Source organism: Delphinapterus leucas, chromosome 2 (assembly GCF_059928025.1).
Source record: "Delphinapterus leucas isolate spDelLeu-1000000601 "Yukka" chromosome 2, BTC_Dleu_Yukka2, whole genome shotgun sequence".
Classification (NCBI taxonomy): Eukaryota; Metazoa; Chordata; class Mammalia; order Artiodactyla; family Monodontidae; genus Delphinapterus; species Delphinapterus leucas.
The window spans coordinates 167139864-167158575 of NC_143130.1; the positions used below are offsets into that span (position 1 = coordinate 167139864).

At 48.1% G+C, this 18712-nt stretch overlaps 1 protein-coding gene across 12 annotated transcripts in view; it reads right to left on the minus strand.

Annotated features, from left to right (window-relative positions):
* The window catches only part of FOXN3 (forkhead box N3), a 407295-nt gene that overhangs the window by 223851 nt on the left and 164732 nt on the right, over window positions 1–18712 (minus strand). For 4 of the 12 annotated variants that reach the window (XM_089908097.1, XM_089908098.1, XM_089908095.1 and 1 more), the window contains one exon: window positions 11924–12480. In XM_089908097.1, the coding sequence (XP_089764223.1) occupies window positions 11924–12466 (543 nt within the window). In that variant the 5' untranslated portion in view covers window positions 12467–12480. Of the gene's footprint in view, window positions 1–11923; window positions 12481–15605; window positions 15629–16201; window positions 16431–18712 lie in introns of those variants that run through there. The other 8 variants (XM_089908101.1, XM_089908094.1, XM_022576322.2 and 5 more) reach the window with 6 other exon arrangements.

An 18712-nucleotide genomic window follows, 5' to 3' on the forward strand; every position in this document is an offset into this window, starting at 1 on the left:
CTCCTCTCTGGGATTTCTCCCATGGCTCTGCTAACCCTCAGGGATCATTTTCTCCTTTGGATTCCCAAACCATGTAATTCTGGCCATTGGACAATCAATCCCTTGGCAATTAGCAAATGATACTTTCCTGGTCTCTTTTTATCTTTGCCCAGTCTACTCCACCAGAGTTTCATAATCTCTTTGTATCTCCAGTCCCTGGCATGAAGTAATTACATTTTTTCCCCCATTTTGAACATCTCAATGTGATGACAGGGGCTGGTAGACAATGGTTATTATTATTAGCAAGAACCATTACCCAATCTCTTGTTCTTGAAAATCAGGACAACTTGTGTTGGATAGATGACATTTACTCCTGTCTGGAACAGGGGGCTAGAGTTCATCATTTTTGGTAATCAATCAACCCTGTGATTACAGGCAATTTGAGGGCAGCTGGCAGGAAAAAGTAGCCACCAAAGAAAAACTTTGCTAGTTTGAGAACCACCAGCCCCAAATCTACAGAAATGAAACGCAAGAAAGATGAAGTCATCACAGAGACCATTAATGAAGGGAGGCTCAAGACAGTCCCCGAATTCTCGGTGTGAAAATCTCCATTATCTGTTGGAGACACGCTGAGGGGACACAAAGGGAAGCGGAAATCACAAAATACTTCAGAGTTATTTATTATTTTTCTTTGCATTATTAAAATGTTTCCAAAGACCAAAGGCTTTCCAGACAAGTTTTTGTTGCAGGCATGTTTCAAGCCCAAGCCCAGTCCCTACCCCAGATGAAGCGATGGTCCCAGCAGCTGCCTTGATCCGGGGGACCCTGCCCATGTTGTGACCAGGGCTGAACATCTGATTCAGGGAGGACAAGTCTGTGACTCTGAAACGATGACAAGGACACTGCACAGAGACGACAGGCACTGGGGCTATCACATCGCAAGGGTTGGCGTCAACACACCACCTCATCAAGCCAGTGGTGTGAGGAAGCGGAAATCAAGAGCCACACGGGGGAAGCCAGGCTACTAAGAGGAGACTGGAACGGATCCCCAGAGAAAGGCAGGGATGAGCATCCGTGTGGCCACAGAGGGACAGAGGGAGCAGTTCCAATCGCCATGGACCCCAGATGTGCTTTACCGCTTGTCACCACTGGTCCATGGGACTATTATGTTCTTGGGAGGACTACTCTTCTACTTAAGGCAACTTGAGTGACTTTGTTTTCCTTGCAACCAAATGCACCCTGACGAGGACATTCTACTTAAATGAAACTAAATAAATTCCACCAGGAGATCCCTCTTAGAATCTATTTCAACTGACAGCAACTACTTTTGTCTGATTTATTACCTGGGTAAGCCCTTCCTCCTGGAAGCGGGAGGGGCAGCGATCTCTTTTAAAGCAGGACTGATTTTACACTAGCAGGGCCAGCGTGTGCAGCCCTACAAATACAGAGCCCTACAGGATACATCGAAACTAGTTTGGTCAGCTTATCCATTCCCGGAAAGCAGGGGAGCCACCACATCAGCAACTCCGTTGCTAAGGCAACTGCTTACTTACCATATCAAATGCAAACTCGTTGCTATGGAGACACATATACAAGAAAAATTCCTCTCTCCAGCCAGAGACCAGATGGCAGGGAACTCGCCAAAGCCATGGGTTAGGGGGCTCTACTAAATGGGATGTTTAGTGGAGTACATTTTTCTCATCATATCAGAGATGCCACTGGCCCTGAACACATTTAGAAGTTATACCCCCGTTACAAGGAGCAAAAATTATTCTCTTCTGCCTACAAAACTACAGGCAGTAACTACCATAACTACAAGTAAGTTATTTTTGAAATAATTCGGAGTTTCTCCCTCTAAATATAAACCGCTTTTGTTTTTATTCGCCATGTTGAATATACCCCAAAATGAATTTTCTTGTCAAACACTAATGGAAATACAATTTCCTACAGAACTAAAATAGAGGTCTGATTTCAGCTCCTCTCTGATGGAGAGGTAATCCAGAAATCCTCTTTAGTTTCCACCAAATAAACGCTAATGCGTCCCGGATTTGCAACTCTACTCCGACTTCTCTAGTGAGCTTGAAACTCACATATCAAACTTCCAACTTGATAGCCCCACCTAGATGCTCAAAAGTTATCTCAAATTTAACATGGCCAAAACAGTATTTTTTGCTCTAACCCCCATCTCACTTCCCAACCCACGTTTGCACATACACCTTCATCTGCAAATCCCAATCCTGGTCTAAGCCAGCATCATTTCCATCATCTCTAACCTGTACCACAGGAACAAGCCCCAAACAGATGTTCCCCCTCCAGTCCCTTTAAACACCTCATTCTCCCCTCACTGACATACTTCCTACAGGCCTTCTTTCTGTTGCTTGTACATTTCAAGCCACTGCCACCTCAGGGCCTTTGCACATGCTGTTCTCTCTGTCCCAAGTTTTTGCTTGGCTGCATCCCTCTTGCCATTCAAGGCGTGGCCCAGTCAGCTCCCCCAGGAAGCCTGCCTCTCTCCTCCCCACCCCTCTCTGGTACATTGTCCCATTTTACTGTCTTCATTGCATGTATCATCATCTAATACAGTACCTATGTGTCCATGTATGGAGCTACTGTTTAACACGTGCCTCCTTGTCACCCTCCCTGTCCCCACCCCATGGATGGTCCAGGAGAAATGTGAGGGACCATCACAGGTCACCACTGTATCCCCAGCATCCAGAACAGCGCCTGGCCCTCCACAAACACATGTGGCACAGATGGACCACTGCTGAAAATACTTCTACGATGAAGCAGAAGTACTTCCACTTCTTCTCTAAGTGAGGAGCCTATTTTTTACTTTGCAAAGTAAGGCTTCCGGAGGGTCTCAGAACTGTGGCTGCGAAGGCAGGCTCTCACTTTACATGACTGCATCTAGGGAAGATTCTAGAAGGAACTCAGCATTCCGTGAAGTATTCCGGGAGTACTTAGCATGACTCTGCACCCCAGCTCTGTGCCACACTGCCTGTCCTCTGGTGCCAGGAGACTGGATTTTCTTCTCCTTCCACGACGGCCATGATTGGAGTCAGTGCTCACCTGACTTGGCCTTTTCTTCTAAAAACAAAGTACGTATGTACAAGTGTTCTGCTAGCTGACTGTTTTCTATCTAATGACATCAGTTAAATCATTTATGGGTCCTGTCCCTCAAGGATGACAGCCACCACTTTCTATGAGGCCCTTCACAGAGCTCCAATAAGTGGAAGGCAACACTGACCTTGACCTCGCTGGGCCCAGAGGGGACCCCGCACAAGCCCTGTGGGGACAAAAGGGAGGGTAATTGGAGAGCCCGTTCCCATGAGAAGCAGCACAGTCCCTCTGCCAGTATTTACTGGTCTCCTGCTGAGTTCACAAGCAAAGGTACTCAAACAGCACGCGTGCACACACACACAGACACATACACACACACGTAAATCAAAGACTTCATTCTCTTCTTGGAACTGTCAGTGACCTCGCACAGCAAACCATCAAGTTATTATTAAAAGGACTACTTCACGTTCCTCCCTATCTTCAACCATATATTTCCCTTGCTTTTCTTCTTATCACACCTGCCACAGACTACATCTTCACCTCTATCAAGCTATTGCTTTTGAAGATATTAAATGCAATTTAACCAGAATATCTGGAAGCAAAATGCTGATTAACTGGAATATTTGAAAAACGGGTCATCATCTCTGCTTTAAGTTACAAGAGCAATTTAAATTTCCCCCTTTAGCATCCTAGCTCCCCACCAATTCTTCATACTCATTTACATAACCTCTCCGACCACCCATTTCTCTCTTTCCTTTTCTCTGATACTGTTCTAACACATCCCTTGGGTCCAGCAACATGCATCCCCTAGACCGCCTAGACTTCTGTGACAGAAAATCTCAGGCTTGCTTAGTAAGAGAACCAGCATTTTATTTGCGATTGCAATGGGCTCAGCTAAAAGACTACATTCCCCAGCCTTCTTTGCTGCCAAGAGGGGTCATGTGGCCAGGTGCTAGCCAATAAGATGAAAGCAGAGTGCGGAGTGGGGGGGGGGGGCTGTTTCTGGAAAAGCTCCTTAAAATTGGTAACTCAATGGAACCCCTTTTTGTCCTTCCCTGCATACCCCTTTCTGCTTCCTAAAATGAGAACAAGCTAGCAGATGCCATCTTGGACCATAAGAAGACTTTGAGAATGGAAACCAGCAGTGTATTAAACACAGTAGAGCAGAAAGATAAACGGAATGTTGATCTCTGTCCAATACCTCAAGACTTACTTTATGTGACAAAGCAATGCACTTCTAGCTTAATTCACTGTTATTTGGAGTTTCTATTTATAATAGAAACAGTCAAACCTCATCCTAACTACTCTATTCTTGGAGGTCTCATGTTCATTCATGCTTCGTTAACAATTTATTCAAGTGCCCCCCGCCCCGCCCCCCCTAAGGAATATTCAAAACTTGTCCGTTACTGTCTTTTATCTCAGCTCCAAGTGCCCCTCGTTGGGGAGGGGAAGCCTCCTTGACTGACCTCAATGACACCAATCACTTACTGATCTGGTACACTTCTCATACCTGTGACGGTTTACTCTTCTTTATTTATATTTTTATGATGTCTCCTATTTCACTGGAATGTAAACTCCTAAAAGGCAAGAACCAAATCTCATTTTCAATTTTAACCTTTGATATCACCAAACAATTCTATTGAATAAAGTAACTAATAAGCAGAAGGTGCTCGAAGCCCCTGAAATTATAGGCAATGAGATGCTGATGTCCTACTAACAGGGAGGCATTCCACAGAAGCGGCGGGATGCAATTCCTACTGTCTGAAAACTTTAAGCCAGTGTTGAAGCAAATGTAGCCAAGATAAATTCTTACAGGGCTGGTTGGATGTATTCATTGAGAGAAGCAGCAAAAAAGTTAAAAGCGACAAGGGTGGAGAACAAGAATTAAACATTTTAAGGGGTCCACGAATCCCATATCTGCAAACAAAAGACCAGCCTAACAAACACAGTGTCATCGAAATGAACATTACATTAGCTTTTAAATATACCATCATCTGTTTCAAGTGCAAAAATGTCCACTGGGAAGGAGACAGAATTTTCTAAAAAATCTACAATCTGCCATCATATTGCTAAAGCTTAAGAGCATTAAGATGGCCAAGGGCTCCATGAGAGGATACCGATTAATCCCAACAACCCATCACTATTTGTGAAAGAAGCGAAACACATGACTTTCAAATAGGAGATCGGTGTGCCAACTTCCTATATTATTTAGCACAGAGAATTATCCTGCAGCTAAAGTGATTTCAAAGGGAAATCCTAGAGCCTCTTCAGCTCAACAGGGGAGGTTCTGAGAATAATTTCTTGCTGGTTGCATATACAGCCAGTACATCAATGAAGAAGCATCTCATAGACCTACCTAGGGACTACCAAGCCCTACTTTGCAAAATGATACTGGACAGATACATTAATGGGGCCCTGTGATCCCAAAGAACCAAGCTTTCCAGAACACGTGTATAGACCCTCATCAAGGTCAACAGCAGGGGAGTCACTGTGGGGACTAGAAAAGCAGGGTATCCTTGAAATGGAAGGGCCAGAAAAGCAATGATGTGAGAAACCAGAAACAGATAAGTAAAAGGGGAAGAGAGAGCTGAAAGAAGGGCTTCTGCTGGTGAATTCCGTTAGCTAGAAGGAATTTCTGCAGGTGGGGCTCACTGGACCACGAAGTCTTTCTAGGCCATGGCCACATACATTCAATCTTGCACCCTTTTAGCACTTCGTATAGTTAAGTATAGTACGTACTGAGCACAACAGGTGCTTTAAAAAGTTTGTCGAATGAATGAATGAGCAATGAACAGCTGGAAAGAGCAAGACAACAGAAATGTCCCCCCAGCCAAAGCATCTATGCCTGGAAGAATCAAGACAGAGCAGTGCCTGGAAGGAACAAATGGGCAAGATTGGTGGGGCAGCGTGGCCGAAGGCAGTACATAGATTTTTTGGCCTCACTGAGGATGCTGGTATGAAGTGCTTCCTATTCCAGGGCCTCTGACATGGGGGTATGTTTATTTCAGGGCCCCCAGAGACGGCCTGAAAGGCTGGTAATGTCTCAGCCTTCCAAGGCTACACAGCCTATAGCATAGACAATAGAAAGCAGCCTGGCAGGGAGTGGGCGCCGGTGAGAAAGAGGCTGTGTTCCTACTGCTGTCCAGGGCAGCGCCAGCACAGGGACAAACAGGACTGTCACTTGCCCCAGAGGCCACGGAAGAATCTTATACACTTCATCTCATTTTTGCATGTCCTACCATCCAACATTACCCTGATTTTTAGTAATTTACTCATCAGGACAGAACTGCACAGTTTTTCAAAGAGCATCATTTATCCCCACCCCCCAAAAAATAATAACAGTAGTAGTTAAGGGCTTTCTTCTTCCTAAAATGACCATCACAGGTATGGGGGCTATTTCATGGGAAAAGGAAATGCTGTGGTTGCACCCCCAAGAGGAGGAAATGAGAGCAACTGTGATATGGGGGTGTTGCCATATAAGAGGTGCTCCATTTTCAAAACTGCCTTTGAAAAAGAATTTCATCCACCAGGATGGAAAAGCGAACATCAAGGGGGCTGGGAATTAGAGGGAGAACTTGTATAAACAGTGTCTATGCAGGGAGAAGGGGCTTTGAACTTGGGCCAGACCTCAGTGGAGGGGACCTGGGAGGCAGGGGGCCTGGGAAGAGCCTGGAAACAGGGAGCTGGAGGGCCATGATAGGCTTCGTGCAAACGCCGACACCCTTCCAGTTGCTTGACAAGGACAGAGCTTGGCCCCATCCTGACAGCAAAAAAATATTCTCTATATTTACCTTTCTCTATCCTGTACCCTCAGAGTAAATTCTGAGTTTATCTGGGTTATTTTAATTCCCCTATAACTCATGATCATAGGCTACTTTGAGGAAGTACATAGAGATCATCTACAGCAGCGTCTACACTGAGAAAGTGTGCTCAGGCACCAGAGTTAATTTCAGCACATGCCCTTTAGATTTGCAGGGAATTCCTATTGTGCTACTTACTAGCTGCGTGACCTCCAGCAAGTTGCTTAACCACTCTGAGCTTAACTCATCATCTATTTTAAGAATGAAACTAGGGCCTACCTCATAGGGTTGTAGTGAGAAAGAAATGATATATTGGGAAAGCACAAAGAAAGTGTTCCATAGTAAGTCCACTATTGTTATTATAAAACACCAGTGGTTCTGCACCTTTCCAGGGTCAGAGGTCCCATTAAGAACCTAAAAACTGATCAAACAAAATCTTGAGATCCTCTAGGAAAATGCATAGTCACGTTACATGTTATCAATAATTTCAGGCTGTCTGCAAAGCCTCTCAGATTCACAGAGCCCAAATTAAGAAGCTTCAGGTAACAATAAACTCTTGCTTCTATAGCTGAGAAAACTGAGGCCCAAGACAGCCATGTATCTCCAGCATCAAAACTAGAACCAGGTATCTTGGCTTCCAATCCAGGCCTCTTTCAACCAAGACAAGCTGCTTATATTTACAAGCTAAAACTGTACTTCAAGCACTCGGCCCTGGATATAATAAACATATTTCTGTACACTGTTTCCTTTATAAACCCTGTTATGACAACAATGTGTTTTGTTAAAGTGTCAAGAGGGGAAGTAAAGAAAAAGCAGAGGAACAGCAAACACACACCCCTGAGCCATTATAATCCAGTTTATAGAAAAATAAAAAGTACACTTTACTTCTCATTTACAAATACTCGGAGAGGTTAGTACATGCTAATCTTATGGTTCCAACTAAGAACTGTATTTAGGAAATAACAAAACTTAATCCCAGACTTTGGACCTCAATCTTGATTGATGTGGGCAAAGGGCATCCATAGATGAAACCGTAAGATGAAAGGCTTACGGGGACTTTGCAGAGGAAGCAGCCAACTCTACATGAACCCACAACACAAGCGCAGCATCCCCAGGAGTGGGTCAACCAGCCTTCCTGATGTGAGGAGGCACGAGACTCATCTATAAAGTATTCCTGAGGGAAAACAAGCCGGAATGTGATCTAGCCTTTTAGCACTTACTTCCATTTCACAGAATATATGTACGAGGGGACAGAGGAACAAGCTTAATGAAACCCCAATGAAGCAGACATATTACGTGGAGGGGTCTATTTGACAAGGAAGGGGCAGGGGTCTGCCGTGGATGGAAACAGGCTGAAGAAACAAAGCCATATGCAATGTGTAAACAATGTTTGGATCCTTATTCAAACAAACATTTTGTAAGCCAGCCAGGATATCTGAACACAGATCTGCCTTTAGGTGATACCAAAGAACTGTTCACTTTATCAGAGGTAACACTGGCATTGTGGTTATGGAAACCGTTCTTACGCACACTAAAATGTTGGGATAAAATGACATGAGGGCTAGGATTTGCTTCAAAATACTTAAGCAACAGCAAAAAAGAAAAGAAAAGAAAAAATGAACGAAGTAAGAGAGGCAAGCCCGTGTTAACTACTAGATCTGGTGTGGGCAGTGATGGTGGTTATACAGAGTCACTGTAGTACTGTGTGCAGTCACTACCACAGTGACTGATTCTCTCTACTGTATATGCTTGAAATTTTCCATGACTGGAATAAAAACAAAAACAAAACAAACAAACAAAAAAACCGCTATCTTTCAAAGTCCTATTAGAGATAAAACAGGAAGAAAAAAAAAAAAAAAAACCTCTATTCTCACCTAACTTACCCATTCATGAGAATATGTCCTTGACGAAATCTCAGCACTGGAAAGAACCCAAAAGGGGATCTAGTTCAGGGATTCCCAAATCTGGCTGTAAGTCAGAAATACCTATGAAGCTTATCAGAATTTCAGTTTTCCCCAGCCCACCTCAAACCCACTGAATCAGAGTCTCCAGGAAGGGGCCGAGAAGTGGCGGTTGTGTGTAAGTGCCGCAGGTGATTCTGGTGCCACCCAGGTTGCTCCCTCTCCAGCACCCCAGCCAAGCAGCTGTGCAGCAGGGGACTGTCCCAAGCCCCCAGAGACAAGGATCACACCACATTCTGCATTCTCATGCTTATGCCACGTTTAAAACCGTGTCCCACACTTTTAAAAAGAAAACAAAAAGCGGAATGGCTAACTCTGCAAACACAGCTCGCAAGGCTTCCATCCTCCCCTTCCCCTGGCATCTTTCTCACCAACATTTGGGCACATTTAGTCACTGTGTTGCAGCAGAACCTCAGCACGGGAGCTACAGCCAAGTAAAATCCTCTGGGAAAACATGAGCTTACCTGAGAGCCCAAGGAGCTTCCCCTGGGCAGAGTGTGAGGGAAATGCCTTTGCCTTACTCAGCTGGCCACCGGAGAAAACCACAAATTAAGGGGTCGAGACCAGTGCCTGAGGGTACCCGGGAGTCTGCCCCTCTCAGGGCAGAGAGCAGCTGGCCCCAGGGTTATCCGAGGAAAGAGGAGTAAAATGGGGAGTTCACACACCTTGCTTTGTTCTCACAGCATCACAAACCCCGGGAACAAACTCCCAGCCACAAAAGTGACTGGCATCTGATCAGAAGCATGTTAACACAGGTCGGTACGCCCAGGAAGCCAGAACTCAACATTTCACAAGATAAACAAACTCAAGCCCTTAAAACCATTCCCTTTCTACAGGCGCTATCTGCAGAATGACAACCATCACCCCAGGAAAACACAACTCCCAGAGCGGGGCAGGGGGGTGCAAGGGAGTGATGGCGCTCCTGCCAGGGTGCCATCCAACGCCCGCCTGTCACTCCCCAGGCTGATGAACAATACTCCCGAGTCTCTCTGCATACTTTGGAGCTGGTCTTGTTTAACATTTCAGAGTGTGCATTTGCTAAATTACTATTATGTGCCCCGGCGTGATGACAAACACGCCGACCCAGGCATGTGGTAACTTGCAGAATCATTTCACACCAACTTAAAGCCTTGATCATTGCTTCATCAGGGACGTGCTGCTCTGGCGGACCTGACAGCCCTTTCTTCTCTACCTTCTAACCCTGGAATTGCTTCCCAAGATTTTCCCTTTCTTGAGGACCCACCCATATGGAAGTTTTTAAGACCACAGACTTGGTTCTTTACAGAGGAGCGACGAATTTTCTCTAAGTTCAAGGAATGATCTTAAAACACTCAGCAGAGCCAAGTCCGGAGGTCGGTCTTAGGATGCCCATGCTCGGATGCGGAGGGGAGGAGAGCAAGTGATGGACACCTGGGGACAACAGCAGTGCCCCGCGATTGTTACAGTTACATAAAAATAAGTACGTAACTGGGAAGGCAGGGCCCAGAGCACTCAGGAGTGTTCACACTTGCACGCTGGATCCAGGCACCACCTGCACCCACGATCAGCGGCAAAGCTCCGCAGTCTCAACATCTTTCCTCTTCCTGGGCAACACCCCCCTCAAACCCCGCATGCCCACACTCCATCTTTTTTTTCTTTTTTTGCGGTACGTGGGCCTCTCACCGCTGCGGCCTCTCCCGCTGCGGAGCACAGGCTCCGGACGCGCAGGCCCAGCGGCCATGGCTCACGGGCCCAGCCGCTCCGCGGCATGTGGGATCTTCCCGGACCGGGGCACAAACCCGCGTCCCCTGCATCGGCAGGCGGACTCTCAACCACTGCGCCACCAGGGAAGCCCCCACGCTCCATCTTAACATAAACTCTGGGTGAACAGCACCTGCAGACAAACGTGTCCAGTGGCAGCAAGGAAAAATAGGGCTTCACCACTGCCACAGTCGTAGTCTTCCAGGCCAAGGACAAGTAGAATCTTCTCAGGCTCCAGATTCAACTGGAAGCACATACCTGTTCCTGGAAAGAAAGAAATGAAAGGCCCCAACCCTGCCCAGCTGCTGGCCCACTCCAGAGGGGGCCTGAGACCGAACCTGAACTTTAAAAAGGATGGAAAGCAGACCGCCAGCTCCACACCACAGCACCACTAACACGGAAACCAAAACCGTGAGAATAGGGCAACACGAAAACTTTGTGGAGAGTACGTTTTCTGGCAAGTTATTTTAACTGTGGCTACGTTACTTTTCAGAACCCCAAGCTAGGTCACAATTTTGATTTCCAGCTCTAACAGTCAATCCTATTTCTACCGTACCTATTGTGTTCCTTACAAGAAAAATAAAGCAAATTATTAAAACTGTCTTCCTTTAGTGAACCACGAAGCTGGAGCTTTAAAGGCTTGAAAGTCAAAATTCCACCTTCTGAAAGTCAGTCTTACCCTCAGCCCACCTTCCATACTCAGAGGGAGTTTCAAAGTTGCCAAACACTTTGTAGACACCCGATTTCAAGAGAGTCACCTGGGCAATTCGTGTCTTTGGTCTTGGAGTATAGAAGGATGCTCAAATCACCCCCCCGCAATGTCCACCACTGTCCATTTATTCCAGAATCCTGGACCAGCTGCCTTTCTCCAAATTAATATTCAGAACGAAAATAGATGCCATTTTTTTCTAGCCCTCAGTGGCAACTTTCCTCAAATACACACACACACACACACACACAGACACACACACACAGACACACACACACACACAGACATCTATATATATGTATGTATGTATACACACACACCTCATGGTTCATGGCTGCTATCAGAATACAGACCTTTGTTTGGTGTCCAAAACCAAAGGGGGACCCACCCACCGACTCTGAAGGACAATGATACTCAGAACCAATCAAGTCTGTAAACCACCGTTTTGTAACCATGTTCCCCAGTGGGAAACCCTCAATCTGGCTTTAGAAACTCCAAACACAGGAAAAGGAAGTTCTTGACAATTATCTAAATGAATGAAATGAGATAGAATTACCCGTGTTTATAATTGCTACTTCCCTGTGGTGAATTTACATTCCTGAACATTTTTTATTAATGGAGAAACAGGTTTAATTTCAAAAAGAAAAACGTGAGTTCCAGACCCAGAGGCTTACCTGACTCCTCTCTTTGTCCACTTTCTTAAAACACTTATTCAAGGACAAATTATGTCTCACTGAGTTTTTCCACCCAGTAGGTGCGTTTGCAAAATACGGAAAATGTTCCAAGATCCAGTTGTAGATATCCTTTACCGGCAGGCGCTTGGTTGGAGAGTCCTCGATGGCCATAAATATGAGGCAGCTGAAGGAGTAGGGGGGCTTGCAGTTGGGGTTCTGCCTGGCATCGTAGGGCATGTCGGAGTGGGCAGGGGATGGGGGCGTGTCATCGTCCAGGTCCTGGACGGGGCTGACGCTCCGCAGGACAGAGTCCCCGAAGCTCTTCAGCAGGTTCTTGCTCTCGTGCAGCCAGTTCAGGTTGGTCAGCTCTTCATCTTCCATGGCCCCCTCTTCTAATCGGATGTCAGGCAGAGAAAAGTCGAGGTCATCGTCTTCCTGAAGGGCCTTGGAGAAACCGCTGTCCCGGTAACACTGACTCAGCCCACTGGAGACACTAATTCCTGAGCTTTCTGGCTTCTTACTGGGAGGCATGACTGGACCCATTTACGTGAAGGCTCCTGGGAAACACACGACAGAGAGAAGACGAGGCGGTGAAACCCAAAACAGAGAGGCAGCCATGCCCTCCCTAATGATTATGCCCCCCTCCCACCCCTGCCACCTCTGTGGACCCCCTACCACTTAGGGACATCCCCTCACAGCTCCCACACTGAGTGACATTAACCGACATTCCACCACACAGAGATGCCCGATTAACAGTAGTAAATTCGGTCTACCACGCACATAGCACAATGACCTGCTACCCCTTAGGTACAAGACAGGAAATGTTCACAGCACCTTTAATGTGCACATGCCAAGAAAAGAATGGGAGGGGGAGGGGTGGATTGGGAGTTTGGGATTAGCAGATGCAAACTATGATATATAGAATGGATACGCCTACTGTATAGCACAGGGAACTATATTCAATATCCTATGATAAACCGCAATGAAAAAGAATACAAAAAAGAATATATATATGTATAAAATCACTTTGCTGTACACCAGAAACTAACACAACATTGTAAATCAACTATACTTCAATTAAAAAAAAAAAAAGGGAAATCCCACAATACCTTCTTCCTGATCTATGAAGACTCTCACTGTGACCCTGGAAAAATCAGTTATTGCCTGCTGCCTCAGTTTACCTATTATACATGAATATGTATACATTCTTTCGAGCTGCACAATAAACACCACAAAATAAGTGCAACCACAGCCCATGTCACTTTGGGTGACAGGTCTCACTGTTTATCTTTCTCAAAAAAAAAAAGGACATACCTATAAGTTTAAGGCCAGTTGGTTCAGATTAAGTTCAGCTCTTTCCATACAAAGACCGCTGCAACTGCCTAGGAATCAAAACTATGGCTATGATGAGCATCAATTTGGTAATGTTTTATTTGATTTTTTTTTCCTTCTTTCTCCACAAGACATAACCTAAAACTGAAACTTTAACATTTGGCAAGTCTAAAGAGCGATGCCAAGGAATTCTGTGGATTCAAACTGGAGGAGGAAGTACATTTAATTTCTTTGGGACACTACAATCTGAACAAAAAAGTGAGTAACGTCAGACACCACACAAATACATGGGAATGTGAAGATAAGCCATTAACTGAAGTTAAAATCGGTGAAAAAATTCAGGAGAGCAACCACGAGCTTCAATACAGGAAGGCAAATCCAACAAAAACTGATACAGAATTCTACTCTACCCCTCCCCCATTGTTATCAATGACCTAGAACAGGGAGTAAAATATCTGATGAGGAAAGACAATGGGGGAGGTGACAAGTCCACAAAAAGAATGACCCCGACAGATACAAGGCACATTCAACCCTGAAGCACTCAATGTGAGATGGAAAGAACAGTAAGATAATGAAAGAGGTCTCCCACTCTCCGTCTACAGTGCTCAGACAATGCGCTTGGTGTCTGTTTTATCCTCCACCCCACCCCTGAGTAAGAAGATCAAGCAGTCTATCTAGAAAAAAGAATGAACACATCAAGAGCAAAGACATGATCATTCTAAGGCTCAAAATGCCCACTGATAACATGCCCAAAATAACTGCCACTTCAGCTAGGGAAGCTCTAGAATGAGATTCTAGAAAGCATAATGTGGGGCACTAAACAGCTAGTCAAAGGTGCCTGAGAATGGTAGCAGGCCCCCTCCCCAGAAGTGGACAAACAGAACCTACAGACCAAAGGCCTGAGGGGGAGCTCTCTGGAGCTGCTGGTAGATGTCCAACGCTAAGGACAGAAAACATCCACAGAGACCAAAGTCCCATGGAAGCAGGGCAGTTCAGATACCTACCTCGGGTTCATCCACAGGGAATATTTTTTCATCAAAAAAGGAGGCTAACCTGAGTAGTACAGGACACATTTTAAAGAATAATCTAGTATCTTAAATTAGGGGGTAAGACAGAGACCAGCCTGATTCTTTTACCTTCTTTACGAACAAATCAAAATTAGGCTTGTCTCTCTCAAAGTTTCAACGTACCCCCATCAAAAAACCTAATTTTCTGATAACCAGGAATATCCACATGGTCGAGTACAAAAGAGAACAACGACCCAGCCACTGAAGTCAACTTTAGCTCCAGAGGAAAGTTTTATGTCTCCTGAGCTTCCAAACAGGAAAATTATATCATGGCTGACAGTAAAGTAATTTAATTGCACTGTTGCTATGACAACATGCTGCTCTCTTTCTTTTTAATTTGCTTATTTGTCAGTAGCTTCCCAAAGGAACCAACACGCTATTCTCCACGTTTTCTTTTGTTTTAAACAAACATTGCCAGCTATATGGTTTTATTAGAAAAACGGCACTGTCAAGAAAAGAGGGTTACCGGGGCCCAGCACCCTTGGATCATTTGTCTGCTTTGTGTTTCTGTGCCCCCCGTGTTCTCCAACTGTTAACTACATCCCTATAAATCCCGCATTTTATAGCAACGGTATCAAGAGCTGCTGATCACTACAGTTCCATTTTAAAAAACAGTTCCCAGAAACCACAGCTGAGGAGTTTTCCATTATTATACTCTAACTACATAATTCACCAAATCTTTCTTTCCTCCTATTTTAGAGGGGGGAAAAAAAAAGAATCCGGATCATGTGAGTCTGCAGTTAAGCAAACATTTTTAATCTGCTGCCAATAAGGTTGCTCCACCGGATCCGCAAATAGTTATTCACTAGTGACCTCCTTAACAATTTTTCGGTTTGCTATTGGTTACGTCCCCCACACGCACACCCTCTTCTTGTTTTTTTATGACTCGCTGTGTTTTCTTATCTTTTTTTCCTTTTTAACGGAGAAAACGCAGCAGGAAAGCTAGTTTCTTGCCCACTACCAGAGGGCTCCAAATAACTGACAAAGACATTACTGGCCCAGCTCTGAACAGATGCTCAATGTGAACTTTAAAAAGTTGAGAAATCCTCTCCAAGCCGAGCAGGGCAGTTGCGAGTTTGGTGGGGGGGGAGGGCAACCCCCCCACCCTCTGCGCGCGCGCACGCACGCACGCGCTCCACTCCAGTCTACTGTACTTGTCAAAAACATTTCAAGGGGACCTGCGGGAGCGGCGATTGGCTGCGTCCCGCGTCAATCAGCGGCGTTGCCAGGCAACGGGGAAACTGCTCTTCTGCCCTATACAGGGCAATTGGGAGCTCGCATACCTTCACTGCCGGTCAGATGTCATAAACCTTTTATTGGCCGCACCGCGGCGAGCCTTAAAAACACATCAATAAAAGCCCGCCGTCCCCCAACTTCTCCAGGACCCAAGGAGGGTTTCAAAGAGGGCCGGGGTGAGGAGGAGTCAAGCCTCGAGAGTCTCCGGAGACTCTCTCTGCCGGTGCCAAGCCTGCACAGTTTGGGGAGGGGGGGGGAATCTTTGTTAGGAGGCTGTCTGTCGTCTTGGGGTCTCCCCTTGATCGGCACCCCCTGCCCCGGCCCGGAACGGCGGGGATCCAGTCCTTCGCGGACAATACTAACTCTGTTCCTTTAGGGCGGCTTTTCGGAAATCGAGGCACCGGGAAACAGCCCGCACGTCGGGGCAGGAAACTCTTCGGACTGGGCAACTTCCCCGCTCGGGGGCTCCCGTCTCCCCGCCCGGCCAGGCCCCCCAATCCCGGGCCCTCTCCCCCAGGAACTGCGGAGTCCCCGGTCAGCCGAGAGCGGCGAGGTCGCCTCCTGGACGGCCTCGAACAACTGCCCCCGCCCCGAGTCACCCAAATCCCATTCGGGCGCTGGCGGGAGCGGGGAGCAAACTCACCTGGCCGGAGCGGGTCGCGGGGACGCGGGGGCGCCGCTGCCCTTCAGCGGGAGCCGACAAACTTTCGCAGGCGCCCAGCGGGCATAGCTTGGTGGCCCGGCTAAGGACGCGCGGACGCGGCGCGGCGAGCCCGGGGCGGCGGGCGGCAGGGGCGCGGGGGTCGCGGCGCGGCATGGGACCTGCGGCGTCCGCCGGGCGCGCCGCGCGTCCTCCCGCCGGCCCCGCCGCTCTCCCCGCCCCGTCCCGCCTCCCGCTCGCCTCCGCCGCGGCGCGTCGGGCCGGGGCGCGCCGAGCGGCGAGAAATTGTTTCCACTGCAAACAAAAAAAGGCGACACATGACCAGGCAGGAGGAGGGGAAGCGCGGGGAGGGAGGGGAGCGGAGGGGAGGGACGGAGCGGAGGGGGCGGAGGGAGCGGGAGAGAGGGAAAACGTGGGCCGGGCCGCCAGCGGCCTGGGGCGCGGGGCGCGGACCCGCCGGGGCGGCCCTTGCCGGAGCTCCCCACGCCACGATCGGCCCTGCTACCCGCGCCCGGGCGCTCCCGAGGCGCAGCCGGAGCCGAAACCCGGCTGGGCCGCGCGGACTCGCTTCCCGCGGCCTCGCGGAGCGGGGGTGGCCGGCGCGGGCTCTGCGACCCCGGGCAGCCGCGACCGTGATCGGCGGGTCTGGTGGGGCGGGCGGCGCGCGGCCTGTCCCTTCCCCGGGCTCTGGCCACGCGGGCCGGCGGGCACCGCGCCTCTGGCAACGTGTCCCCGGAACGCTCCTACCCATCCGCATGCCTTACATGGCTCGAAAGTAAAAATAAAAAGAATTACGATGCGGGCGAGGCTTGCGAGGGGGAGAAGAGATTCCACTTCTCCCCAACTACGGCGTCCTGGCGGGACTCCCGGGGGCCATCCCCAGCCCTCCTCCAGCTGCCACCTCGTGCCCCGGGAGGAAAGGCACAAAGGCACCGCAGCCTCCCGCCCAGGTGGCTGCTCCTCTCGTCTGTCCGCAGGCGCGTGTCTGCCGGGGGAGGGAGGGTGGCCATTACAGATTACAGAGCAAGAGGCCCGTCCTGAAGGCCAAACCGTGGGGCCTCCAGTGGGTTGTGCTCAACGCCCCAGCCGACCTCTAAGCCTCCAGCGAAAACAAGCCTCATGTCTTTCATATTTAGAGCTTCCACGAACCCCACCGACAACTCGCAGGGCCACCACTCCAAGTCTCTAGGCGCCTCCAAAGATGGGCCACCCGCTGCTGAAGCCACACCAAGAGAGGATGAAAGGAGAGTCCAACAGGACACCCTGGTAGTGACATAAATAAAAATATGATTGCACACCACAACCAGGTAACCAAATCAGCAGGTTCCTGCGCAGAAGAGAATCCCAGGTCATTCTGCCGGCCACCACCTGAGCCAGAGGACAGGCCCTTTTGAGCTCTCTGAAAACCGCAGGAAAACCAGTGAGAAGGCCCGGAGTGATCTCAGTCAGAAACCCCTCCAGGTTGCAGTACCTTGTAACCTAGCCAAAGGGGGAGAAAAATCCCACTGGGTTTCTGAGTTTTTTTAATTTCCAAAAATAAGGAAACCCCAATCAATCTGAGAGTCGTTCCACTTCACAAAGCTCCAAGATGGTGGGTGGTAAGTTTTCAGCAGGGCACTCACCACAGGCCTTATTACTTACCAGTGCCAAGGCAAATCCCACCCACCTGGGAGATGATTCAGAGGTGAAGGCCCAGGGGCAGCCTGAGGTCATCCAGCCCCACCCCTTAAATTACTGAACACTTGACCTACCCCAAGTCACTAAGCAAAAAGCGTGAAGCAAGAGGGACAAACGAGATATATCTGAAGTCCTGAGTCGAAGTTTCTAAAGGTCAGAGGTGGTAACAAAGCCAGGACAGGAGCTCAGTCTAATGCAGATACCTCCATCTGCCTATCAGTTGAGGCTGGTGAATCTCTCATCAAAGGAACCAAGGCCAGAGACCTTTGCTGCCTTGGGGAGGAAGAAATACTCCTCTTCCGTCCTCCCCTTCAACTGCCAGGTCCCAAGCCTCCCCACCCGACCACACTCACACACCGTAGGTGGAAATCTCCATGTTAAGTAGAGGTGGCAGTTATGTTCACCCCTTGTCCTTTCCTTCTTCCTCAGAGCTCAAAAGGACGCGATGTAAGCGCGTGGTTATTGTACAAGGACTGTGTCTAAAGCAGCCATCCTATGTGAACAGAAACTTAAAGACGCAGCAAGCTTAGGGCCAGGAGCAGCCCCTGAGCAGAGGGTGGAGTAAGGTGAGGTAAGCTGCCTTTCATGAACTCACCTCTCTTACCCTCTGCGGCTTTTAGTTTCTTCCATTCTCAAACATATTTCTTAATTTCTCTCTCCCGTTACCAATGCAGCAAGAGTTGTGAGAAGGTATCATCATCCTTAAGAGGAAGTGGTGGACCAGCGCTGCCTGATGTGGAGAGCGGGGTACACATGGTTGCCTGTCTGTCTGAAATGGGGAATACAGACCTTTGCTAAAAGCCAAAAGAAGGCTTA